Raw genomic sequence first — 27,328 nt, forward strand, 5'->3', positions numbered from 1 at the left:
AACCGCGAGCCCGCGCAGTGATGTCATAAAAACGAGCCCCAAACGTCCCTTCAAACAGCCGTCAGCAAGAGAACCCCATGTAGTCCGCGAGGAGAAGGTCGACTTTGCCGCATCTCCAACAAGACGAGCCTTTTAGACTCTTCGAGTGCTCTTGTTTTTGTAACACGTCGAAAAATTTGCCCAAACTTTGCCGCCGGCCGCACGACAAAACGCCGGGCAAGCAAGCTATTAGCGTTGCTATACGCGAATTAAGCTAGTAGGTATTTTTGGGCGCACTTTGCATGAGCATCTTTACTCCTTATCAGACACAAAATGGACCGCCGCGGTACGCTACTTAAGTCTTCAGGTAGTCATTCGTTTACTTGATTACATTTAGTTTTCGTTTTATCTCTGTGTGCAAAGGTGTTTTTACGTTAGTGACGTGCAGTGAATGCATGCGTTGGAATGACTACACGCTCATTTCGAATGTGTTCTTAATAATACACATTCGACGTCATCTTATGAGAACCAACCCAGACAACTTAAATTAATACAACACACTAACTACAGGATACAATGTTGGGCAACCTACCTGGAAAATGTAGTGAGCGAAGGCAAACATTACACCAAAACTTCCATCCAACCATTTTTATTTGGTCTTGATCCTAATAAACGAATGTGCCTTTCTGTGACTCTTCCAGTCCCTCTGTATCTCAGTTACAACCTGCCGATAAAACTCTGACAACTTCCCTCTGGGCAGCATCCTGTCTGAATGCTGTCAGTCAGTTGTTAGGTGTTGTCTTGCTGTCCATGATATCAAAGTGAACAGTGTGATGGAAAGTTCTGTTTAAATACCAAATTCCAAATAAATCAGGAAATATATTGGTTCGTTGATGGATCAAATGACTCTTGTGTAGTTTTCGCATCAGCTGCTGGTCAGAGACGAGCAAGAGATGCAAAAAGTAGCGAGTTTAAAGAGGTTGTATTGTAAAGGATATAGTGCATGAGGGTCTTTTGGAAATTTAAGACCAAAGCACAATCCATGGGTTTTGGGGATATGTTTTTGTGAGTAGTGTCGAATGATTGGAGTTACAGTATTCGATTTAAACCCTTGAGAAGTGTATGATCTCTTGTTTTTTTTCCCTTCCAAAGTAACTGAATATTTTCCTCGGCCGCAGGCAAGAACAATTCCAGCTCTGACGACGACCTCTCGGACCGTGTGATGACGCGACCCAAAAAGGAGAAGCAGTCCACTGAGGATGCGCACAGCTCCAACGCCGAAGACAAGAGCGGTGAGGGCGTTGGGTTGTTTGTATCTCCTTTGTTGTCACATTCTGAGTGTTTGCTGCCTCGCCAGATGATGAGCCGTTGATCAAGCTAAAGACAAAGAAGAAGGAAAATAGATTATCCCCATTTCATGGCAAAAAATCCAAGAATGCAGGTTAGTTGCTGAGTGCGCTTATTTATTTTCCTTAATTTTTTTTTTTTTTTTTTTTAAACATCTTCCTGCTTGTGATTCTAAAAGCGGACGACAGCTCCGACAACGGTCCTCTGGTGAAAGCCAAAGCGCCAACCAAAGCTGGCAAAAAGTTCACAGCGCCACCCAAGAAATCTGCTCAGCCAAAGAAGAAGAAAGGTAATGAACTGCTGTGAAGTCTCACTATTGCAAACATTCAACTGCCTGCTTCTTGGACCTCTATTGGAATCTTGGTTTCCTCTTCCCTTTCTCCTTGTACAGATGTTCCAGATGAAGACGCGAGTTCGGACGACGAGCCTCTGAGCGTAATTGCCAAGAAGCTGAAGCCGCAGCAGAAGGAAAATCTGCCGGCGGGCACCTCCGGACAAACCACCGAGGTCACCCCCAAAAGGACTGCCGCCAAGAAAAGAGGCAAGTGTCACAAGATAGAAATGCTTTTTTAAATTTTTATTTATTTATTTTATTATTGTTATTATTATTATTATTATTTTGTTTTTATTTAAATATGCTGGCTGTAAAATAACACCATGCCTCGGTCTAGAGATTAGGGTGCAACGATTTAAAAAAATAATCCATATATTTTTCCTCCCAATATTTATTTAAAGTTATTTTTTTCAAGGTCCTATTTCTAGGTGCTTTTTAACAAATACAATCAGAAATAGCCAGCCCTATACCCTTATGTTTAAATGTTGGTCCTCTTTCCAGTCAAATACAGAGAGTCTTCCAACGAGAGCTCGGACGACGACCAGCAGGCAGCCACCGCGAGGAAGAAGGCAATCGTCAACCGGCAGCAAACGCCCTCCGCGAAAAACAGCAAGAAAACCAGAGCGAAGCGTGCGAGCAGAGCCGAGCAAGGTAAGGCTTGGAGAACGGCGGCGGCACGTGTCCTACGGCGGCAGCACGCCACCCCGAGCGCCGACCCATCTGATTTTAAGAGTCTTCATCCTCAGACGACGGCTCCGACAATGGCGGCGATGACGATGACGATGACGATGACGTGCCCCTGGTGAACCTCATCGCCAAGCAGACGAAGCCGGCCGAGGACAAGAAAAAGGCAGCGAAAAAGAGCGGCGCCTCACAAGGCAGTGCTTCTAAAAAGAGGCGAGGTAAGAGAATGATGCTAATATTATGGAAACACAAACGAGAAATGGCGCACCCTAGTGGAGGGGGACAGGCGAGCAGGACAACGGCTTAAAAACCGCCTGATATAAAGACAGCTGTAAAAGGAAGCTGGAGAGTTGTTGGTCCTTGGGCTAGTTTGACCAAAGCCTGTCATGAAGAAACCTGGACGTGTTAAATTGGAGTCAAAATTGCATACATTTGTGTCCACAGAAGCAGGGCAGTCTGACGAGAGCTCAGGCGACGAGCCCCTCATCAATCTGGTGAAGAAATCCCAAACGGAGAAAAAGGCCAAACTGAAGAAACAGCCCTCGGCTCCCAAGAAGAGGGCGCCGACTAACAAAGCCGGCAAGAAAAAGGCAACGGCAGGTAACGTAAAGATGAGGACTATGTGCTAGGGCCCGAACGATTAATCGGGCGATATTTGAGCTTTAAGAATTGGAAAGAAAAGCGTCCTTAGTCTTTGTCAATTCATATTATAAATAAGCTTTCAGGTTTCATTCTAAATGTATTAATTTGGTGAGGTGAACAGTCATTTAGGAATTGTAGTTTACTTTATTGCACAATACTTTGTGACCTTTTTCTATATCTTTCACTCGACAAATACTCTATATATGAAAGAAAACTAATACTAAAATGTAATTAAAACAAAACTAAAACGAAGCGTTTTCGATTAAATTAAAACTTGATAAAAACAGACTTGCTAAGAAGCTAACTAAAACTACATTTAAAAAACAACCAAAAAAAAACCCGTCAAACTAATTATTAATGAAAAATATTAAACAATTCTAACTCTGGTTCAAAGAACAAAAGAGACAAATCATGAATTTCTCTCAATGGATCTTTTGTGTAAATTAGTGTTAACGTTTGCTGTTGCCTGACAGAGATAAAAGCTCAGGAATGCAAGTGCCATTGTCATCGTTTTCGTAACAATGTGTGTTCCTTGAACTCAATTTGATGTCTCCAATCCTTGAAAACGTTTGTTAGCAAAAATACGTTGTAACAAACTGGATGAGTATCTCAGAGGCACATTTTATGTGTCTCATGGTTGGAGTATTTGTATTTAATTTATTTATATATATATATATATATATATATATATATATATATATATATATATATATATATATATATATTTTTTTTTTTTAAGAATTTTTCATTACAGTTAGTTTTTATTTAGGTTTAACGTTTGTTTTTTAAATTCAGCTGGTTTTAATTCGGTTTTAGAGCAAGCTTGTTTTTTTGGGTGAAAATGCTTCATTTCAGTTTAGTTTTTATTAGTTTTAGTTTTATTTTATAATGTAAATATGTTGTATTTGTCGCGTGCAAGAGACAAAAAAATCTAAATATTTTACAATTTTAATTCTTTGCTTATGTCCATTGCTTCCACTAACAACATAGCTGCAAACAGTGAAGCTATCTAGTCGGTGTTGCCTGCTTGGCTACTCTTCCTTGCAACTATTTTTTTTTTTTTTTTCAAATGTCTTTGGATAATGCAAAGCAATGCCTGGAGTGAAGCTGTCTGATGTTCCGTCAGGCGTCAGCTCAGACGACGAGCCCTTGGTGGAAGCCATCAAACACCCTCAAGTGACCAAAACGCTCCGCATCAAGCTGGAGAGGTGCGAGATTAAGGAAGCCGCCGCCACGGGAAGCCAAGCAGGTGAAAGCAGCCGCCTGCAAAAATCATCCATCATAAAATGTCCACATGAATGTTGACGTCCTTCTCGCTCCTTGACTCAGAATGGCGGCTGGCCAAGGAGCCCAGCGAGAAACTGGAGGAGAGTTCCGAGTAATCGTTGGCGCCAGAAGAAACGATTCATGTTCAAACCAGTTTGATAGAAGAATCTTTTAGGCGAGATGCCTCCTAGACAGTGTTTAATGTTGAGGACAACGTTTTATATGTGAATGTTTTGAAGGAGTCGATTTTGTTGGCTCCACTTTTTTAGTTTGGGACCAGACGCGTTTTAGTTTGGGTCCAAATGTCAGTTTTGCTTTTATGTGCACACACGCATGTTTGTAAAGTGTCATTTTGCCATTTGTGCCAATGTTGTTTTTCCCATGGGTGAGTTGTATTGTTTTGACTGGAAAATGTTGAAGTTTCACACTAATATCTCTTAAGCTTTTTCATGAATTAAATGTACATTCAGCATGTTTGAGAGGAAATATTTTAAGAAAACAAAAAAGTATTTTGGTTTTAACTGGCCAAAACATTAGGTACACATAAGCAACAAAATCAGATAAAAACTTTTCTTTACAAAAAGAAGAGTTGATTTTTCATTGTTGGGTGTTCATTTGTTTATGCTATCCATCACTCTATTCGAGTATAGTTCATGTTTGTAAAATCTTAGGCTTATGTAGCTAAATAAGTAAAATATAAATAGCTCAGTCTATGATTTGGCTGTCACCAAAATATGAAACATTGCTAAATTCATTCCTCTAACAGTCTAATCATTATAGAATTACATACAGATGTACATAAAGTGGCACCTGGGGTTATACTATGAAATAGGAAAATGCATTAAACAGTTTTCATGGTGCATTGCTAAAACACTATTTTATTATAATGGTCGTATTGCACTTATGACACGAGTATGCGACTTCTTAATGGTATCTCTCTAATGTGGCGAAATAAGTAAAATATTTTTAAAAAGTACTAAATAAAATTAATACCTCTCGGATAGTGCTAATCATTATGTATTTGCATGCTAATGTAGGTGAAGGTGTGGCACGTGACACAAGATGTCAAAATTCTTGTGCAGTGTATGTACGCATTGCCGTTTGCGCATGCGTACATTGGCTGCCGGGTTCACGTGGCTACCCGGTATAATCACGTGATCAAGTCTGCCCGCTCGAGCATGCGCATATCCGTTGTCAGTGGTCCACAACTTCCGGGTTGTCGCCAGCTGTGGCTAGCTACTTGCTAACTGGGTTACTAGTTAGCATGTTACCTTTTCAGAACGCCAGATAATAGTATAAGTCCTTTAAAAATACATTAATTTACCTCGCCATGACCGGGTTGCGATGCCGGACGTCGGATACTTTCGAGGTGGCCAAAGAAGAGCAAGGATCTGGAAGTGCTGGTAAGTTTGTCCTGAAAATAACCCAGTATGTCGTTGTTTACAGTTGTTAGCATCGGCTCACAAGTTTTTCCTCCGATGGACTAGATGGTCAAGTAGAAGATGAAGAGGCTGAAGAGAAACAGCCGAAAGTAGGCGACGAGCAAGATCATTGTGAATGTGAGCAGAAAGTGGACGACTCAAACAAACAGGAGTCGACGGTCACAGGATCCAAACGTCCTTCTGCGTGTAAGCTCGTTTCTTTAGGTCGTACTTTGAACAAATATTGACCAGTATTAGCAATAATTGCCATTCATGAAAATAATCTTAGTCAACACAAAAAAATCAACCAAAGTATTTGCTCCTAAACAATTTGCTGAATTGTTTTTACTCGGGGGCATGGTGGCAATTGGTAAATTCGGTACAAGTCCCAAACGACCAGGCAGACATGGCCAAGCGTATTTATTTTCACAACGACAGGTAGGGACGGTGAAAAAATGGCGACCTATCAGCCCATGTGTTTCTTATACAAATTGTGAACAAATGGGCTGGATTGCTCTGCTGGACCGAATGAAATATTTTACATAAATATACTTAGTTGCAGTATATTCGACATATCAGTGACACGGTGCCATGTTGATAGCACAATTATTTATCTGCAGTGAGCGCTGTTCAGCGTATCTTGAGAGTCTTGTTCGGATGCTTGGCGGCGGTGGCGTGCGGCACGCTCTACGCCGTCTATCTCTCGGCATTTCACGAGAGGAAGTTCTGGTTCTCGATGAGGCAGGTGGGTCACAAGTCATGCTTCTTGAATGCACACACTCATGAACCCGTGTTACACAAACAACTGCATTTAGTAGTTAAATTACTCAACACAATTAAAATGCGAGCATAAACTTTTCATTTCAGAATTTGAAAAAGGACAATCATTACTTCTACGCTACCAGTCTTTTTTGCGTGCGATGTTCTTTTTTTCATAGGAAGTGGAGCGGGAGCTCACCTTCCAAGGTGGTAGCGCCATCTACTACTACTACTACAAGTACATGGTGGTGGCGACGTCTTTCGATAGAGGTGCTTTTTTTTTTCTTTTCTCCCTCGGTATGCTTGGAAAACCAAGCCGGCCTGAGCAAGTCATTTTTATGTTGCTACGCTTGTGCGACAGCATTCTACGAGCTGACGAAGGACGACGCGACAGTGGCGGGACAAACCATCAACGCCGTGGAGCGTCTGTCTCTGTATCCTGAAGTCATCACCAGCTACCTTTACAGAGTGTCAGGCAGCCAGGTCAGCTTTAAAGGGGGCAATTTGTGGAAAAGTGGAAGGTCGAAGTAGAGGATCTTGAATATGGCTGTCCCGGCAGGATATGGTGGAACCCATCTACTTCTACGTGGGCATGGTGTTGGCGCTTCAGGCGGTGTACGCCACGGCGCTGTTCGCCTGCAGCTGGCTGATGAGCGGCACCTGGGTGGCCGGCATGCTGGCGGTGGCCTGGTACGTCATCAGCAGGTCAGTCCTTGGACGGACGCCGTCAGGCAGAGACTTTGAACCCAAGTCTTGGTTGTTGAAGTTCTGTCCGTCCCGTCTCCATGGCAGACCCGACACCACCATAGTGGAGCAGGCGGTTCCTCTGCGAGAGAACTGGGCTCTGCCGTGCTACGCCTGTCAGGTGGCGGCGCTCACCGGCTTTCTGTGTCACAAAATTGGCGCTGGAGCTGAGGTGAGGATTTTTGTTTTGTTTGTTTTGCACAGTTAAACTGTTTTTTGCAGAGTTTTGGTTGAATTTCAAATTTATTTGATTTCGGACACATATTTTCCAGAAAATTTGGTTCCACAGAGATCACACAAGTTAGGTATAAGGCCTTTCCAGAACATTCTGGTTAAATTCCAACTTATTTTACTTTTGAGGCTATTTGTGGAATGTTGTGGTTTGACTTTTGAAACATGTTTTTCCAGTACATTTCGGTTGAACTCCAAATTGTTTGACTTTTCACTCCTATTCTTTCAGAAGGTTACGGTTGTACTCCAAATAGTTTCACTTTGGAGGCATATTTTTCAAGTTCAATTTGGTTGGTCTTACGAGGGAGATTTATTTTTTTAATCAGAAAACTGAGTTGGAATTCCCAATTCTTTGACTTTCAATGCAGTTTTTTTCCATGAAGTTTTGAGTTGTATTTTTCCGGGAAATTGTATTGAACTTCAAAAATTTTTTAACTCCAAATACTTGGACTTTCGGGACATTTTTTTTTTTTTAATGTTTTTCACCCCTTTTATTTATGAGGCATGTTTTTCTCGAACGTTGTGGTTGAACTCCAAATTGTTCAACTTCTACTATGTTTGGAGGTTGTCCAAATGAAAAGTGCAACTGTCGCTTCCAGCTGTTGTGCTATCTGACCTTGAGCGCCACCACTTTCACCTTCCTGCTGGTGTGGGAGCACAGCCACTACGTGCTCTTCGTCCAAGCCTTCTGCCTCTTCCTACTGGGCTCCTTGGACCTGGTGCCGCCTCGTAAGGTACGCCGCCTCGTCTTCTTCCTGCTTGTTTGACTTTTAGAAATGATCAACAATTCTTTGCGCAGCTGTCCGTCGTCCACAAGTTGTACGTCAGCTCCTTGATGCTGGCCTTCTTCTTCCATTTTCGCAACACGTCGCTGCTGTGCTCGCCCCTGCTCAGCCTCCTGATAGGCTCCGGGGTGACGAGGTACCTCCAGGTAGTGTAGTCGTGCCCCATCAGAACCGCCCCTTATTTAGTATCACCTTTTTAGCAGGGGCACACCACGGTGTTTTCAGCAAAAGATGAAGACGGGCCCTCTGGTGGCCAGAGTGATGAAACTTTTCCTTCACTTCCACTTGGTCTTCTCCACAGGCATTACCGTCAACTATTTAATCAAGGTGCTTCGATGACTCAAATGAAGTTCAGAGCGCAATCAGTGTTTTCTCTTGCGCTATTTTAAAAATAAACATCTATGTTTTCTCAACTTGCAGAAAGTCGTGCCTGTAAGTAAAGATGAATTCATATTGAAGTTCTTGGAGGTGAAGTTTGGGCTCAATATGACAAAGTAAGACACGCAGAATGTTTTTGTTTTGGGGGGGGCAATTTGAACATTATAATCAACATTATTTATTAGCATATATAGAGGGGAAAAGAAATGAATAATACATTTAAAGCTTAACTATGTTTTGTTTGATTTTCTTTAGTTACGGTTGCACTGGTTACTCATTTTGTTACAATTTGTATGACTGATTTTCTTTTAGAATTGCTTTGAAATTTGTGCCAACCTATTGTCATTGCGTCACATTGGTTGTGTTGCAGCGACTTTGTGAGCAACTTCCTCCTGTGCCAAGAGAGTCTTCAGTCTCCCGGTCAGGATTTGTACCTGCGCCTCACTCAGGCGTCCGTTTTGCCTTTCTACCTGCTCGTGCTCGCCGTCTGCGTTGTGTCCGCCCTGCAGGCCGTCTACACCAGACTGAGGTCTCGCCACTTCTCATCTCCCGCCTCGTTTCGTGTCGCCTCTAACTTGTTTCTCTCCTTTCTTTGCTCAGCGGTCAACCGACGCACAACAACGAGCGGCGTCCGCAAGACGGACACGTGGGCGAGCGTCCCGAGGTGGTCTTCCACGTCTTTCACACGTTGATCTTCGGCGGCCTGACGCTGCTCTTCGACGGGTAGGAGGAAAACGTCGCTGGCAGGTTGCTAGACAGGCACTGGTTGGTTCAAATGTCTTTTCTTCCTTGTGAAGGATGAAGTACTTCTGGACGCCGTACATGTGCGTGTTTGCGGCATTTGGCGTGTGCTCGCCGGATCTCTGGATGACCGTCTTTAGGTGGCTCAGGGTCAAGTCGGTCCACCCTGTTGTGCTGGTGAGAGGCCTTCAGGCTACCACATGAATACACAGCAATCGTGTTTGGTTGTTACGTTTTGATTTTCTCCAATTCTTGGTTGCACTCCAAATTGTTTGACTTTGGAGGCATATTTTTTGCAGCACATCTCCACATGAAATAATTATTCATAATTTTTTTTTTTGTCGCAGCTGTATACCTGTTTAATTCTTTTTTTCACTAAACGTATATATTTATAGGAGAAACATTTCACCTTTTTAATAAAAATGTTTCTTTACCTTTTCTATTTGTTTTATTTTTCATAATTAAAAAAAAAGAATAATTTTTTTTTTTTCTTGCTTTTTAAATAAAAATGGACAATCTTTAAATACCAGAATGTAAAAAGATAAACAGCGACAATCATTTCTCATCAATCAATCTCATCAATTATCACCCGAATTATTGTCTTAAGAGTGAATGACACAAAATGATAATAATAAGACTAAAAGAATAAAAATGGTGATGATAATGCAGTTGATTTTTGTTGTTTCCCCGCAGTCGTTAACCCTGAGCATCGCCGTTCCAACCATCATCGGCTTCAGCTTGTGGCGAGAGGTCAGACTTTGATCCGAATATTAATAATAATAATAATAATTCAATTTTATTCTCTCTCCTCCGCAGTACTGCCCCCGCATCCTGGCTGACCTGTCCGATATTCAGGAATTCTACGACCCGGACACAGCAAAGTTGATCAGCTGGATCCAGTGAGTCTTCCTTCAGTTGAGCATTTCAACAATGTGGTCATTGTTCCCCCCGCCCCCCTCCTCGTAGGACTCACCTTCCAGCGGCGGCCGTGTTTGCGGGCAGCCCTCAGCTCATGGGAGCCATCAAGTCGGGGTCCGGTGCCACCGTCACCAGCTTGCCTCTGTACTCAGATTTAGACATGCTCAGGAGGAGTGAGGATGTGAGTCACAGTTCTACTTGAATGACAATAGCTATTTGCCATAATTAAGGGATTCTTCTACTAATTTTCACATGTAGACAGAAAATATATTATTTAGTCACAGACGTATATTATTGATCCTCTGCAAGGAACGGCTAATTTTACTGTATGTCTGTATTATACTGCCCCCAGGTGGCCAAGGTCCACACACCAGAATGAGCAGCAAAATGTCCATAGACTTGAAGCAAAAATTGTGTCAGAAACGGTTTTAATCCTTTCCTTTCTTTTATTCATTGTGTTTCAGACCTACCAGGTATACTCCATGCGCTCTGCCGAGGAGGTCTACAAGATCCTAACCTCCCGCAAGGCGAACTACATGATCGTGGAGGAGTCCCTGTGCAACGATTTCACCCTGGACCAGGGCTGCCGCATCAAGGACTTGCTGGACATCGCCAACGGACACGTGAGTCTTGCGCCCGCGCTCGGCTTTTTGTCTCCGATACGACCCAACCCCCTACGTGCCTCCCCCCCCGCAGGTGTTTCAGGACAATGGCAAGACGTACGCCTTCTCTAGACACCGCCGCTTCTGCCACGAGATCAAGACCAACCGCTCGCCATATACCAACTACTTCACCCGCGTCTTCTGGAACCGCTCCTACCACGTCTACAGAGTCAACGCGGTCATCTCCTTCCAGTATTAACAGAAAACGTCCGAACTTGAGCGTTTCTCTGTGACCTAGTATGCACTTTGTCCTCACTGGTCAGACAATTCAGCACACTAGCAGAACGACTGTCTTACTAGTAGTGTTCAAATGGCATTCCATAGATGTGGTTCTTTGTGAACTGAAATATGCCATAATGCAGTTTGTCCTAAAAAAAATGTATCACTCTTTGACTGGCCATATATACACCAGTCAAACAGTGAATACATTTTTTGGGGGGCACTCTGCAGTCTTTGTACTGTAATTTATAAAAATGTGCATTTACTGTTCCTGTTACATACTGAAACTCATTGGAGTTCCTGGGATGGCAATATTGTCTCTGCATCAGGCCATACAGTAATCATGTTCGCATAACGTGAACGTGATTACATTTGCTGCATCTTTTGCTAAAGGGACAACTCTATTATTGTTGCATTTGTAGTGCCTCAATAAAGTGAATGTGTGTATTTTGGGGGCTGTTAATGATTTTATTTTTGCCCTCGTGCATTTCGATTCTGCTGCCTTATATGCTGAGTTTTGAGACCCTCCTTGAATCCCCACACTGTTGAAGTTAGCTTTTGTTAAACTATTATTTTTAATTTGCTTTTTGTCCTTTGCACATGTCTTCAAGCTTTTGTCCAAATAAACTGACGTTTTTGTATGATCTAGTGTGATATTTTTGGGAGTTTTATGACTATTATCCATGTTTAAATACTGCATTCATCCTGTGAGGAAAATTAAATTGGTTACATAAACGCTTGTTTTAATATAATACAGCAGAATCAAGAAGAATTTAAATAAATTTAAATGTAAATAAGATTAAGATATTACATGTATATGGTAAATATTTAGATTTTACACACTGAAAGCGGAATTAAAGACATTAAAATAACTTTATAAATTCACAGCTTTATCTATGATGTTACTAAAATAGCAATTACATGTAAATGTGTAATAATACAGTAAAAATTAGAAATATTTTAATTTGATTTTAAGGCGCTATAAATATGCGCAAAACGTGGCGCAGTATGCTCCTTCCCGAAGAAGAACCGGAACCGGAAATCGAAGCGACGCAATGGCGATGTTCAGAATCAATTACGTGAGAAACAGCAGTCCCATGTTGCTCTCCCAACATTTAGGCCCACTTTGAGCGTATTTACACCTATGTTGTTCTAGTTAATTGTTAACCCACCAAGGTAAGATAATTCACTTTCCGGTTAGCGCGCCGGTCTGTAAAGTTTGTCAGGTAGCGAGAAAATGAACCGTAAATGAAACATAACTGAGTCTGGAGGGGTGCGCTTGATTCCTTCCAACGTTTGCGGCGTTACACATCACTGCACTTCGAATGCTGACCCACAAAACCCCGCCTGGTTGGGCTGCCACGGCACATAATAACAAACTAGCTAGCTCGCTTCATTAATAGTACCATGTCTACAATTGTTTCTTGAACAGATTTGTAATAGAAATGCGTTTCTTGCACATCGTTTTACACATAAATATGCCTTTACTGTTTAATTAGAGCTTTGTTGGCCATGTTTGGAAACCATGAGACACCCCCAAAACTTGCTGTCAAAAAAACCCAAACACTTTGTGTGTTATTTTAATTGATGTATTTATTTATTAACATTTTCATTAATCAAATATTGATTTGCGTTCACCAGGGGAGGATGAGCGCGGAAGCGGCCGACCGGGTCGCCGCCGTGACGAGCAGCCGGCCCAGCACGCCGCTACAGACTTCCTGGTTCGAGTTCCTCTTAGATGCATCCCTGCTGGAGAATCACCTGCAAAAGTCCAACCCCGGTGAGAGCTCAGCATATAAACAATCTTTGGATGGTGTTGTCCAACGCGGCAATGATGATACCCTTGCGCCTCCCCAGACCCGACGGGGGTGCAGCTCGTTATCCAGTTCCTGGAGCAGGCGTCCAAGCCTTCGGTGAACGAGCAGAATCAGGTGCAGCCTCCCGTTGACAACCGCAGGAACCGCACCTTGAAGCTGCTGGCGCTCAAAGTGGCAGCGTACATGAAGTGGGATCTGGATGCACTGGAAAAAGGGTGTGGCATAAAAATCAGCAAAATATTTGTAATGTTTTTTTTTTTTTTAACTTTTTGTACCAACATTTTATGCCTCAATTTAATGGGCATTGTGCTGCTCTTTCTGGGTTGAGCGCCTTGGACACCAGGAGGCAGTATAATAAAGTCAAGGATTTAACGTTAAGATTTGAAAATATAAAGATATTGTCTTCTTGTCAGCTTGACCATCCCCGTGTTGAACATGCTGCTGAACGAGCTGCTGTGCGTGAGCAAAGTGCCGGCGGGCGTCAAACACGTGGACCTGGATCTGTCCACGCTGCCGCCCACCACCGCCATGGCCGTCCTCATCTACAACCGCTGGTAAGACAAAAAAAGATTCACTGTAAAATCACACATTGAAGGAATGCCAGGATGAAGAGCTCTTCCTGCTTTCCAGGGCCATCAGAACCATCGTACTGAGCAGCTTTCCGGAGAAACAGAACAAACCGGGGCCGCACCAGATGAACATGCAAGTTTTTTCTCCCAATGGGGCGCGTTTCGACCATAACTAGATCTCCACACAGATCTGAATTTATGTGCGCTTTTCCGCAGGCTGAGTGTTGTGCAGCAGGAAAAAGAGATGACGGACAACATCCTCAGTGTGGTGCGTAAACATCGAATTAAAAAGTCTTACAAGGCTCTTAAAAGAACAGGAAATGTCGTAATGAATTACATTGGTCACATGAGTGCCATTTTTGTGCATCCAGTTAAAGGAGCAGTCCAGCGACTCCATCAGTGTCCTGGCGGGGGCGCTGCGTCTGAAGAAGGACTTCTACGTGCACACCATGAGGACTCTGGACCTGCTGGCCGCCGACACAGCTGCTGCCAACGGCGAGACCGAGTCGTCCACGGCGGGCCTCCGCATCAGCGCCAACGAGCTGCACTGCCAGGTGGACTTGAGCGCGGTGCTCCTCAACCCGTATTGAACCAAGGCCCATTGGTTGGGCATCACTGCTTTAACGGGGTCCGCCTTCTGGTCTTTCTAGGTTCACTACGACTTGGGCGCCATTTTCTTCCAGCAAGGCTGCACGGACCAGCCGGCCTTTGAGAAAGCCAGAGACCACTTCAGGCAGACAAAGGAGCTCTTGAAGAAGGTATAACCTCACTCACATTAGGCCCCCCCGACTGAGTTTCATGTCCTCTCATTTATCTTTGTCTTTTTAGCTGGACTCCACGGTGCACGTCCACCTGGACGAGGAGCGCTTGGCCGGCTACTGGAACGCCTGCAAGGCTCTGACCGGCGACTGCGACTCGTGCGACTCTCAGACGACACACTACGACCAAATCAACGGGCTTCTCGGCGCCCGCAGTTACCAGGTGACCACTAAGTAAAGTTCAGATGTTCTACTAGGCTTTTATGACCCTCGCTCGGCCACCCAGTTGTGTTTACTGCTCTCATTTTATTTTTTGAATGACCACATAACTTTGTCTGGCGAGAGTTAGCTTAATGCTAACACACTATGCAAAACGGCATTGGCGGGCTGAAGAAAGTAGCATCAATGCTGAGCTGTTGTAGCCCTTTAAGCAACGGAGAGAACAATTCTCACAGTCATATATTCTTTATCCTCTGCGGAAAACCACAAACATAACTTATTGAGCAGTTGTGACCCCCCTTTTTTGTGTGTACAGTATACGCACAGTATCCATTCATTATACTGCCCCCCGGTCACACTACCATCGTATTAAATGTCGCCTGTCCCTGTCGCAGGCCGTGGTGGAAGCGTTCATCAAGGACAACATCAGCCACACTTTGCCCAAGCACTTCAGACGCTCCGTTCTCAGGGAGGTCTTGTACAAGGCCCAGCAAGGGTGAGAGAACACGTCCTGCGTTTATCTAGCACGTATCCGCATCGGTCGCAATTAAAATCACAAGACCGCGTCACGCAGCGAGGCGGGCCTGGACGAGGTGTGCCACCAGCTGTGCGTGTGCAACGCTGTGCGTGACGCCCTGGAGGGCGAAGTGCTCGGCGTGCGCTTCCAGCAGCTGCTCATGAAGCCCAGCAAGCGCCTGGTGGACTTCATTTTAGAGGTAACTGCCATTTTGGGAGGTACAATGGTAGGAAAAGTTAGAATCGTGGTTATAATGACCCAAGTTATCACTGTTATGTTTTGCAATCAATACAAATTTTCTTGTGTACGTAAGAAAAAAACTGTGGACCTCGTTTGGTGAATTCTGAACACCAGACGGACGTTCTTTAATCCGGCCCCCAGTAAAGATAGTTCATTAAAATGTATTCATTTCGCTCATAAAATATTTTGTTGGACTTATTGTTAAAAAACATCAATCCATCTTGCAGGTGTGCACGCGGTCCCTGGAGAAAGAGCGTTCGTCCGAAGCATCAAGAAAGAACATGGCTACCTTCATGCAGTGAGTCGCGTCAATGCTGCTCATCATGTCCAGTGTAAGTGTGTCCCAGCATTTCTGTTGTCCGCCCCGCAGCACCCTCTGCGAAAGCCTGGAGGAGCTGTCCCTGGTCTTCGTGGTGTCCTCTCACAAGCTCTTCACCGAGCTCCTGAGGGAGGAGGAGAGGAAGCTGCTGGTGGAGCAGATGCGGAAGCGCTCGGCCGCCGTCAACCTCAGCGCCAAGCCGCTGCCCTCCTTCTACGACATCCCGGGTAAGCGCACGCCCTCGCTGGGCGGGAAGGCCGCGTCGCTAACGGCCTGGTTCTTGCGCAGCGTCGGCCAGTGTGAGCGTCGGGCAGCTGGAGCAGCAGCTCATCCTCTCCTTGGACCCGCGAAGGATCAGGCAGATCCTCAACGAGCTCCACGACATGGCGGACAGACCCTTCTGGAGAGTCAACAGCAAGGTAGACGCTGTACACCGACTCGTGCTGCCTTCAAGGACACTGGGAAAACAACAAAATCGGCTTTCACAATTTCTTTCTTTCGTTCTTTTTAGTGGGAAGTTCCGCCGGACTACATCAACGTGATCCTGGCCATCAAAGACAACTTAACCAAAGACCTGGTTTACATCCTCATGGCGAAAGGCCTCCACTGCATAGCCGTGAGGGTAAGGCTGATGTCATCACATTGCGCCATGATGACATCATTGTCTCGTTGCCACGTAGCGCTCAGTTCCGGTCGTCATGGCGCAGTTTGCAAATCCTCTGTTAACAGTCCGACATCTTAGCGCAAGGTTGTAGCGCCACGTCATCGGGTGACACGGTATCGTGGCGTGGTCCCCTCTCAGGACTTCCTGCACGCGCGGCAGCTGTTCTCGGCCTGCCTGGAGCTGGTGACGGAGTTCTCGCCGCGTCTGCGTCAGGTGATGCTCAACGAGCTGCTGCTGATGGAGGTGCGAGCCCACGAGACGGCGGCGGCCGACGGCAGCAAGGAGAGGCCGCCGCCCGACCTCGTCAGCAGAGTGCGCGGATACCTGGAGATGAGGATACGCGGCGAGTTTTGCACCGCCGGGCCGCCGCCGGGTCGGGATGGTGGCGCTCTAATGCCGCGTGTGTGCGTGTGCGCAGATCTTCCCCTGCGTCAGGTGGTTGGCGAGGAGTGCGTGGCCTTCATGTTGAACTGGAGGGAGAACGACTACTTGACGCTACAGGTGCCGCCCTCGGCTGTCATCAACAGCCCTTACGTCAAGGTGACGCCGCCACGTCTTTATCAAGTGTTTTTCGGCAACTAAAGTTAAAAATAAATAAATGATGCGTCCCGCAGCTGGGCCAGCTGCTGGCGTCCACATGCAAGGAGCTGCCGGGCCCCAAAGAGAGCCGGCGCACGGCCAAGGAGCTTTGGGACGCCGTGGTGCAGATCTGCAGCGTCTCCGTCCAGCACAAGCGGAGCAACGACGGACGCGTGGCACTCATCAAGCACCGAGACTCCTCCATGGGGATCCTGCACAGGTGCAGACGCCCCGAAAGTTCGCCCCGCCAAAGCGTTGCCTCGGCAACGATGAGAAATGGATAACCGATAATGAATTGCGCAAAATGTCGACGTCTTCTCTTGTGGTCGTTTGTCCTTCCAGGAGTAAATTCGTAACGTTCGTCAAGAAGATCAGAGTGAGTACATCATGAAAGAAAGAACAAATGTTGCTGTTGATGACGCGGCGTTGCTGACGTGACGTCGGGTTTGGGCCTCAGGAGCCGCTGGTGCTGACCACGTTGATCTCGCTCTTCGTCAGGCTGCACAGCATCGTCCGGGTGCGCCACAGCGCCTCTTCTTCTTCTGCTTCTTCTTCTTCTTCTTCTTAATTCTTCTGTCGAAATATTGATTTGAGGCTTTGTCGCCCCCCGCAGGACGACATCGTCAACGAAGTGACGGCCGAGCACCTCTCCATCTGGCCGGCGTCTCTGCCCAAGTAACACTTCTTTGTACACTTGTGTGTGTCTGTACATGTATGTCTCTCTCTTCATGTGTGTACTGTATGTCTGTCTGCCCCTATGTACGTTTTTTCCAGGGTTGTTTTGTTTAGGATTTTTCATTGTCGTTTGTTCTTGTTTCGTTTTGGCCGATTTAAAATTCAGTTAGTTTGAATGAGTTTTTAGAGCAGCTTTGTTATTTTTTTATTACTTTTTATTTTTTCCAAAATGCTTCATTGAAGCAGTTTTTTTTAGTTTTAGTTTTTTTTGGAATACTTGGAGTATTTGTCGAGTGCAAAATTTAAAAAAAAGTTAAGTAAACTACAAGTCTCAAATGACTGTTTGACCATCCTTCTCCATACCGAAATAAATACATTTAAAATGCCAATACCAAAATAATAATGAATGAAAAATGAACCCCGAAAACTCATGTTTGATATTAATTGACAAACGAAAACAAAAGGCGTTTTTGCTACAATTATAGTTGGAGTTACGATTATAAACAAGCTGTAGTTTCGGTTAGTTTTCTTTTTTTTTTTAATCAGTATTGTTTTTTTAATTTTATTTCATTAATGAAAATATTTTTTTAATTTTATATTTTGTTATTTTTAGTTCACTCCAATATGTGTGTTGTGTAGCATCCAGGCGGTGGACGTGGAGGCGGTGGCCGTGACGGTGAAGGAGCTGGTGACCTACGCCCTCACGCTGAACCCCAACAATCAATCGTGGCTCATCACGCAGGCTGACATCTACTTTGGTAACGCGACGCCCTTCCACAACATTAACTATCACCAACACTAACTCCCGCGTCGTGTGGTGTTGGCCTCGCAGCAACCAATCAGTACTCGGCCGCCCTCAACTTGTACCTCCAGGCCGGCGGCGTCTCGTCGGATTTCTTCACCAAAGCCGTGCCGCCTGACGTCTACACGGACCAGGTGGGTGCGCGGATTACAAGGATTGGACGTGTGTGTGTGTGTGTGTTCCCTTTAACCTCTCCTCATTGTATTCAAACATTCCACGCAGGTTCTGAAGAGGATGATCAAATGCTGCTCCATGATGAACTGCCACACACAGGTCACACAAGATCACACTAATAGTCCACAGCACATATCAAAGAGTATTAAAAAGCCAAGTTTTATCTACTGTATTTGTTATTGCTATTCCTTTTTATTGTTTTTAATTTTGTTGTTGGTTTGTTTTATGCAATGTTTGATTTTTCTTCATCTCCAGCACTTTGTTGAGCTACAGCTGTTCTATTTTTTTTTTTTTCAAGTACTTTAAAAACGAGTGTCGTGTCGCAGGTGGCTGTCCTGTGCCAGTTCCTGAGGGAGGTGGACTACATGACAGCGTTCAAAGCACTCCAAGAGCAGAACAGGTACGTCTTGTTCCACACAACCTTGACCACCAAGGTACACAACAACTCCACCATGACCTTGTTTGTGTCCTTGGATGCAGTCACGACGCCATGGACTCCTTCTACGACTACATCTGGGATGTCACCATCTTGGAATACCTCACGCGTATCCTTACTCAAAAGGTCCGCTTTAAATTCACACTGTATTGCTTTATTTATTTATTTTTTTAATGTAACCTTGACTGTGATCAGACATCCATCACAAGCGCGGTGAAGCGGAAAAGAGACAAATAGCGGTAAGAAGCATCAACATCACTTGGTATGAAAAGGTTACACGTACACACTCCAGTGTTGAAATGACAAGTTTTTGTCATACAAAAAAAATGAGACCAAAATAAATAATTTTGATGCAGTTTTTTTATTTAAAAAAAAACATTTTTTTACTTCCTCTCTAAAATATATTTTTAAATATATGATGGCTCTTATATTGTGTTATATTTTATTTTATTTTTTTTCAAAGAAGTTGTTACGGAAAAATTTTGAAAATGATTGATGTTCTTTCCTTTTTTTGTAACACAAAAACCTGGCATTCGAACAGGGGTGTGTAGACTTTATATCCACTTTTACATAAATATGATTTATTGCAAATTGAGATCAATTAGCAGAATAAGAATAAGAATAAGAATAAGAATGCCTTTATTGATCCCACAGTGGGGAAATTTTCATTGTTACAGTAGCAAAGATATAGGTCACACAGGGGCGGCGGCATAATGTGGCCATTAATGTATAACATTGACGGCAAACATTTAGAATCAAACTTATGTAGATATACGCAGTAACATGTGTATATACACATGTGTATACACACCAACCTACATCTACATAAAAAATATGAGGAACACTCATTTCGGCCTGTACATAGTACAGAGGAAAAAATACTCTAAGTGACAGTGCTGCAGTGAAATGTAAGGAACAGCATTGGATAAAAATAAAACTAGACTAACAGTAGTGGGGAATGTTGAGTATTGCACGGTATTACAGTAGTGGGGAATATTGGGTATTGCACGATACGAGCTCAGGTGCAGGACTGCACAATTGCACTAATGACCGCCAGTTTGTAGAGACTACACAATGTTCTTGTTAAAGAGTCTGACAGCAGCAGGCAAGAAGGAACGGCGGAATCTCTCCTTTGCACAGCGAGGGTGTAACAGTCTGTCACTGAAGGTGCTGTGGAGTGCTGTTAGGGTGCCCTGGAGGGGGTGGTCCGGGTTGCCCAGCATTGATGACAGCCTGGCCAACATCCTCCTGTCCCCCACCGAGAAAGAAATTACGTAAACTGTAATTAACAAGACTAAATTTACCTGATTATTGGGTACGTCTGCTTGCTCACAAAATTAAGTCACAAACAAACCAATATTTCTTGTTTTGTCATGTTTTTGGGTGTCAAATTTAAGATTTCACATTCATTAATTTGACCAGTGGGAATAATCAGCTTTAAACTTTGATTTTTCTTCATTTCAATGGCACATTTTCACTGTGGAAAATCATTCAATTCAAGATGTATAAACGTGCAGGCGTTCCCAATGAAACGTCTCTGTTCCAGATAAAAGCCATCGGTCAGGCCGAGCTGAACACGAGCAACCCCGAGGAGGTTCTGCAGCTGGCGGCGCAGAAGCGCAAGAAGAAGTTCCTGCAGGCCATGGCAAAGCTGTATTTCTGACTCCCGCTTTTCACGTTGTGCTACAACTAATAACTCCAACTGAATAATCGGCTGGCCGATTTAATTGGCCGATATAAGATCGTTTAATATCGGCTGAAAACAGTTGATTTTTCTTTTTGATGAAAACCAAATAAATAAGTAAAAAAAAATTTCATTTGTTTTTTTTTTTTTTATTGAAAAAAAAAAAAAAAAAAAAAAGAAGTGAAATACGCTCAGCGGGACATCAACATTTCTCCTTTCTGTAATTGATGATCTAAATGATCTGAGCAAAACTGTCTCGAAAAAAACGCATCTGTAGCGATCTCTGCCTCACACCTGCGGTCCAAAACGAGCCTTTCGCAATTTTTCCCAGCATCATTCTTTTATTCCCGCGTGTGGCTCTTTTGTTGTTTTGCATTTGAGAAACGTGATATGTTTTTGCATTTTGCGGCCGACCCATCAATGTCGTGTCGATCTTAAAAAAAAATAATAAAAAAAAAACACACACACACACAAAAAAGATGCTCACAATGTATTGTTTTGAAGTCCCCCAGTGGCACGGAGCAGCCGTGAACCCTTCCAGGCCTTGACAGACTTTGTTGCTGCTCTCCAGGCAGACGCCAAACAGATCACACATGCGGACAATAATGGTGGTGGAGCACTGCAAGTCTGCACATCTTCAACGGTATCCATGACATTTTTTAAAATCTAATTTGCAGGATAAATTCAATATGTCAACCACAGAAAGTGCTTTTATCCTTCCCTAAAAATAACAACTCTTAAAAAAAAAAAAAAAAAAAAAAAAGGCATTCGTAATCATCTGTTTGACTTGAACTCTAGGCTACCACATGTCCACAATTATGATGGAGACCCTCCATTACAGTTTTAATAGTATGTTGTATTTGACACAAAATGTAAATAAAAAGGTGGAATTTCACCACTAGGTGGGGCTCCAAGATTGGATTAAAAATTCTATCCCTGGAAGAGTTGAGGCCTTTTCTACTGTTTATTTTGTGTGAAAATGTAGGTCTTAAAAATAGTGTACAAGTACTCTAAAAAGTCTTCTCATCAACCATAGACAACGATTGTTCACTTTCATTCAATTCTCATTCTACAGTATTTAGCACATTTGTGTGAGCGATGGAATGGAATGCGCCGTCATTATTGACGGACGATTGTCCTATATTTACAGGTGAAATTCTAAATTCAAGCTATAAAAGTCAACGAGCGTGGTGTGCCTTGAGGTACGTAACTTTAAACATTTACAAATCTTTCCCCATTGAAACGAATGGAAAAACCAATAATCGTAATTGCGTCTTCCGCCCCCAAAACACACATTTTTGTAATGTTTTTCTAATCTTAAAAATATAACTCAATAATATTGTCCTTTATGAAAACATGGTAATGACATAACAGACTCTTAACGAGTTAAACCGTTGTTGCCACTTTTTTTTTTTTTTACTTCAATTCAGTGGACATTGTGCTGCCTCTTCCGGCGTGCACGCATTGGCCACCTGGGGGCAGTACAAGATGCAGTAAAAGTAGCCATTCCTTCGCAGAGGATAAAGAATTATTATCTGTGAGTATTGTATTATGTGTCTGCAGTTGTGTTGCGACGCTGATGCTGCTCATTAGCCCGTCTGTCATTTTGCATTGTTTTTTAGCATTAAGCTAAACTGGCTTCTTTCAGACAAAGCCATGTGGTTGTTTTCTGTTGAGAGGGAGTGTCAATAAACGAGAATTGTTCGCTGCCAAACCGCTGCTCGTCGTCAAGCGAGTTTGCGTTACAGAGTTAATAAACAACAGAATTGGCTATTTGTTTAAAAAGATAAATACAAAATTGCGAATGTGAGGACAGTGTGTATGTGTGTGTGGTGGGGGGGGTTCACGGGGGTTGTAGTGATTGGGGCAGATGAACAAGGGACAAAAGTAGGCAAAGATTTAAGAAGCCTATAAACGAGTGTCAAATGTAGTCTTGAGCTGCGTGCGTGTACGTGCGTGCGTGCAGATGAACGGCGAATTAACCAGCAGATCTCCTTATGAAAATCTCTTTCACATGCCGCAACACACACACACACTCACACACACACACACACACACACACACGGATTCCACTGAGAAGTATGCGGCATGATCTATTACCAATCCTCCTCTAGCGGTTTGTTTGATTCTATCGGCACTGACTGATAAGCGCAAATGTTTTAAGATACAAAATGGCAACTGAGCATGGATTTATGGCGAGTGATCATCCCAAAGAAGAAGAGTGGGGGGAGACGGTTTGGGGTGGACGTGACCGAGGAGCACTCTTCAAGTAGCTGGTAGCGCTGCAGGGATTAAAAGATCAAGCTGGTGTTTTCACTTTGTTCATGAAATCAGTTACACACAAAAGGATTAGGGGCCTTCTTGGGAGCCTTGGGGGCCTCCGCGAGTCGACAAGCCGACCCGCGTTCAACTTTTGAACTCGCCGCCCAGCCGGCGAGGCCTGGATGCGCCCGCGCAACAACTAGATGAAGAACACACCCTGAAAATTCTACACTCATGTACAGTGGATATAAAAAGTCTGCACAACCTTGTTCGAATGTCAGGTTTGGGGGAAACTTTTTCCACCATTAATGTGAGCTATATCCTGTACAACTCGGTTTCTTTTCATCTGTTCAAGAGGTGGAAGTTTAAAAAAAAAAAAAAAAGAAAAGAAATAATGTGGTTGCACAAATGTGCACACCCTTTTATAAACTGTACTGTATGCGACAGTGTTCAGAGTTAAACAGTCACTTTCAAACAAATTGTTAAACGGGAGTCTGGGCACACCTGGCGTCATTCAAAGTGCCTCTCATTAACCCCAAATGGATTTCACTTGTTCTAGTAGGCTTTTCTTGACATTTGTATGCTTTCTTGAAGAAGCCTTCATGTTTTGTGCTGACACTAACTGCTTTTTGGAACTGTTCAGAATTCCCTCCACATTGCCTCGACCCAAGCAGATGGGGAAAAAAACAGCAAGCTGCATGCTTCACAGGAGGTAAGGTCTGCTTTTGGTGACGAGGAAAAAAAAATCTAACATTGATGAAAAGAAATGAATCTGATTTTTGTGAAAAAAAAAACTGCAGCGTTATTATTTTAAGGTCATATGAGCTGTACGCTCATGCACTGCAGCTGTTGTGGAGAAAGCTGTGCCAAGTACGCGCCATTTGTTTTGGGCCTTCAAATCAACAAACTCTCTTTTGAGCTTTTAAGGCTTTAAACTGCAGCGTGGCGATGATGTATTTGCCCAGACGTTAGCAACTTGCGCAAAATAGTTCCCTCATACATCAATTTACTCGTAAAAATATGTCACTTTGAAATCTGGACTCGCCATTTGCCAGGGAATGTAGCGGCTAAGAATGTGCCCCCGTTTGATTCCCATGACCGCGTGCTGGTCGTCGGCCCACTGCTCCACTGTGTCACCATGACGGCTCACATGTCAACTAGGCAGCTCGGTCTGTTGGAATTTGTTGGAATTTTGAAAAGGGAAGAATGGAAATAATCTAATGGCAGGACAAACAGTCACCGTCATCGATGTTAACATTGAACAATAAGGCACTAGCCACCAGGGGCAGTGTCAAACAATACTTAACCTTTGATCTTTTGTGACCTTTTTATTTTCCATTGCACACAGCAATTAGCCCATATACAAAAAAAAAATACAAAAAAAACATAAAACTAGTACAAAAAAGTGAAGAGAAAGCATTTTTTAAAAAAGAAAAAAAACTAACAAACCCACTCTAAAAATGAACGAAAATGAAAAATGTGAAACTTGCCCTGATGTAAACAGTCGGGGCGGGTCAAGAGGGCAACATGGCGGACGCCCACAATTGCCAAGAATTTACAACCGCCGCGCTTTCTTTGTGTGGGACCACATGGACGGACTTTTACGAGTGGCGGCCATTGCCGACTCAGAGCGCCAGTCCGGCCATCAATGGCGGCGGCGGTGCTGAATAAAAGGCACATCGGCCGCCAAAAAGCGACCCTGTTTGTATGAGGAAGGGGAGAAGGACAAAGGGATGGAAAGCGCAGACAACGTGTGCGGGAAATGTTTTCCACACGCCACAGTAAGCACATGTGGAAAATATGAGCGAATGATGTGAAAATGTCCAACACAAAAAAAAGTGAAGGCCTTGGTGTTGTTGTTTCACTTGTTGGCTGCCGTTCAGCAACCGCGGCTTTGATTGACAGCTCGTTCTTGCCATAATACAGCATACAAGTGTGCACTAGATATATATTTTTATGTCTGCACCTTGCCTCATAACATTTGAGTCAAAAGTCAGGAGGGCAGTGGCGGTGGTCCTAAAACCATTATATTAACATTGGCACGGATCTTTGGATTTATACAAAAATGATGATTACTTGGCTGCCGCCATGTTGGTCTCACACACGCGCGCACACTCCAATTGGTCTCGGAATCTTTTGAGGATTAAAATCACAATAGTGCTTTTGCTGAGTCAGCCAGGAACTTGCAAAGAAGTTCAAATAAAAAGACTGATGATTATTTTGAAAAAAAAATAATGGAGTAAATTAAATAAATATATATGCTGTGTGTGTGTATATGTGTGTATATATATGGTAGGTAAAAAATATAGTAAACGTATATAATATTAAATCCTATTAAAATTCAAACAAATGTGATACATTTTCTATTTAATAAGAAAACTTTTGACAATGTATAAATTAAATAATGTATTGCGATCCAGACAATTCTAAAAAAATGTTACATGTTACACTACACAATGTCGCAACTTGATATTGGTTCCACATATTTCACAATAAAACTATTTAATTGACCAGCTCCTGCGTAGTGACTTTAGTGATGCGACCCTTAACGTTTGCGTTTAAAAGCGTGGGTGTGTGTGTGTGTGGGTGTGTGTGTCTGTGCGCTCAGTGGCAGTGGATTAACCCGTACCAGATTCCCGACATTCCTTGACTGTGTGTGTGAGTGCGTGTGAATGTGTGTGTGTGTCGTCTTTTGCCGTTTAAGGTGATTGACGCTATTTGCCGCCATTAGGCCCCGCCGCCTCATTGACCTCTGAACCTTGGCGAGCGGGAAAGACTTAGCGCTCGCAGAGCAATCAACACCTAAAGGTCAAAGTGGGGCAAGTGGGTGGGAGGTTGCACCTAGTCTTTGGGTGAGCGCCTGAAGACCACTTTAGAGAACTACAAGGGTTTCGGGATACAGCCTTGAGGAACACCAAAAAATTAACAATGTTCAGTGTTCAAATTGAGGGTCGCAACCCCCCCCCGTCCCCCCATTCTCCACGCAGTAATCTCACTTTGTGCACTTGAAAATGGCTTCCAAGCATGTTACATAATGCCTAACCCTACTTTGAAACCCAGACCCTATTTTAAAATCCTAATTCGTGCGTATGTGTGCATGCGCGCGTTTGTTTGGCAGCAGTGGGAGCTTTTCAGTTCCGTCAATGGAAAAAAATTGTTGCGGTGTTTCCCCAACCACCCACCCCCCCCCCCCCGCCAGGAAGCCCCCGACACCCCCTCCAACATCAACACTTCCTCGGTGAGCACGTTGTCATCACCTTACATTTCCCGTCCGGCCTCTTGCGGGCGCCGCGTCACGTTTTGGGTTTCCCTCCAACGGCAAAATGCTTTCAAAGTCAATAAGGACTTTTTTGATTTGCATTGACCACCCTTCACGCACAGAACCCCCCACCCCCCACCCAACTTTTTTACTTTTGCCCCCATTGTTGCTTTTAAAGGGGACGACGGTACAGCACAGTCAAGTGGAAGTCTTTGTTACATGACATGGAACAACTTTTTCAAAGGTTTACTGCACTTACTGCAACCCTGTCTTGAATCCCAAATTTGAAACCCCCAAATTTAGTTTGAAATCCTACCCGTGCTTGAGACCCAAATTTGAAATCCTAACCCTGTCTTGAAACTGAAACTTGAAAGCCTTACCCCTGTGTGAATCCCTGAACCACACACCTAAAGCCAACCTGAATTTGAAACCCTATTCTAAACCCATAACTCTTGTTTGAAATCCTACTTAGGCTTGAAACCCTAAGTCTTGTTTGAAACACTACCCGGGCTTGAAACCATACTTTGAAACCCTACCCAGGCTTGAATTCTTACTCTGAAGCCCTAACCCTTTTATGAAACCATCGATTGACATCCTAACTGAGGCTTGAAAACCTACTTTAAAACCTGATTTATTTTTTGAAACCGTACCCAAGCTTGAATCCCGAATCTGAAACCCTTACCTTAATTTGAAACTCTAACCAAGGCTTAAAACCCTACTTTAAAACCCTGAGTCTTGTATTTGGATCCCCACCTCGTGTCATATGTCATTCCCTTTTGATTTGATGACCAGTCGTCGCATCATAACGACACAAATCTTCTCGGCAGACATTTTTAATTAGCGGGGGCGGCGGGGGTCTCATCTGGTTTGTGTTTCCAAGTGCAGACGGATTGTAAAGCAACACTTGCAACCAGCGCTGTCACCCTAAACCAACGCCACTCTCATCCAAAATGTCTGATGGACGTTTGCTCTGTTTTTACTTACTAAACACACGCACACACACCGAAGTATCTTTGCACACAAGAACGGATGTCAAGTGCACTCATGAAAGCCAGCTGTGAGCTCCTATTGCAAACATGTGTCCTCCTCCTCATCCTCCTCATCCCTGTGTGACAGTAAAAGACGAAATAAAGGGGAACACCCTTGAAAAAGTGCAATTTGGCCAGCCAGCCAGCGCACACACACACACACGCATAACCACACCGCATACACATGTAGCACATTTAAACAGACACACTTGTACA

General features: G+C 43.8%; 3 protein-coding genes across 6 annotated transcripts; all 3 read left to right on the forward strand.

Moving 5' to 3' along the window:
- Window positions 1-17: 17 nt before the first annotated feature.
- On the forward strand, window positions 18-4,726 carry LOC147131942 (uncharacterized). 3 transcript variants are annotated; one of them, XM_086014574.1, is made up of 10 exons: window positions 18-346; window positions 1,158-1,271; window positions 1,337-1,420; window positions 1,505-1,615; window positions 1,718-1,867; window positions 2,162-2,311; window positions 2,407-2,562; window positions 2,789-2,944; window positions 4,077-4,235; window positions 4,316-4,726. In XM_086014574.1, exons 1-10 carry the CDS (start codon window positions 313-315, stop codon window positions 4,366-4,368), a joined length of 1,167 nt encoding a protein of 388 aa, XP_085870700.1. In that variant the 5' UTR covers window positions 18-312; the 3' UTR covers window positions 4,369-4,726. The 3 variants fall into 3 exon arrangements, with proteins under 3 accessions (XP_085870700.1, XP_085870701.1, XP_085870702.1); XM_086014575.1 differs by having other exon boundaries at window positions 4,113-4,235; XM_086014576.1 differs by having other exon boundaries at window positions 18-256.
- A 694-nt stretch (window positions 4,727-5,420) lies between these two features.
- Window positions 5,421-11,754, forward strand: LOC147131943 (putative C-mannosyltransferase DPY19L4). Its single transcript, XM_086015378.1, has 19 exons — window positions 5,421-5,655; window positions 5,740-5,880; window positions 6,294-6,418; window positions 6,612-6,702; window positions 6,794-6,915; window positions 6,992-7,137; window positions 7,225-7,348; window positions 8,007-8,141; window positions 8,207-8,328; window positions 8,393-8,519; window positions 8,613-8,686; window positions 8,941-9,099; window positions 9,171-9,293; window positions 9,368-9,488; window positions 10,005-10,061; window positions 10,128-10,210; window positions 10,278-10,410; window positions 10,694-10,852; window positions 10,926-11,754. Exons 1-19 carry the CDS (start codon window positions 5,583-5,585, stop codon window positions 11,088-11,090), a joined length of 2,280 nt encoding a protein of 759 aa, XP_085871504.1. The 5' UTR covers window positions 5,421-5,582; the 3' UTR covers window positions 11,091-11,754.
- Window positions 11,755-12,134: 380 nt separating this feature from the next.
- On the forward strand, window positions 12,135-20,693 carry ints8 (integrator complex subunit 8). 2 transcript variants are annotated; one of them, XM_086015231.1, is made up of 28 exons: window positions 12,135-12,189; window positions 12,752-12,890; window positions 12,968-13,142; window positions 13,341-13,481; window positions 13,558-13,629; window positions 13,713-13,764; window positions 13,868-14,050; window positions 14,147-14,254; window positions 14,325-14,477; window positions 14,869-14,969; window positions 15,048-15,189; window positions 15,458-15,528; window positions 15,601-15,776; window positions 15,838-15,968; window positions 16,061-16,171; window positions 16,352-16,556; window positions 16,632-16,753; window positions 16,828-17,012; window positions 17,135-17,168; window positions 17,250-17,309; window positions 17,406-17,467; window positions 18,107-18,225; window positions 18,300-18,403; window positions 18,492-18,542; window positions 18,770-18,843; window positions 18,924-18,988; window positions 19,075-19,118; window positions 20,426-20,693. In XM_086015231.1, exons 1-28 carry the CDS (start codon window positions 12,166-12,168, stop codon window positions 20,540-20,542), a joined length of 3,021 nt encoding a protein of 1,006 aa, XP_085871357.1. In that variant the 5' UTR covers window positions 12,135-12,165; the 3' UTR covers window positions 20,543-20,693. The 2 variants fall into 2 exon arrangements, with proteins under 2 accessions (XP_085871357.1, XP_085871358.1); XM_086015232.1 differs by having other exon boundaries at window positions 12,139-12,286.
- Window positions 20,694-27,328: the final 6,635 nt, after the last annotated feature.

Source organism: Filicampus tigris, chromosome 18 (assembly GCF_054856515.1).
Source record: "Filicampus tigris isolate MCC_2025a chromosome 18, RoL_Ftig_1.0, whole genome shotgun sequence".
Lineage (NCBI taxonomy): Eukaryota > Metazoa > Chordata > Actinopteri > Syngnathiformes > Syngnathidae > Filicampus > Filicampus tigris.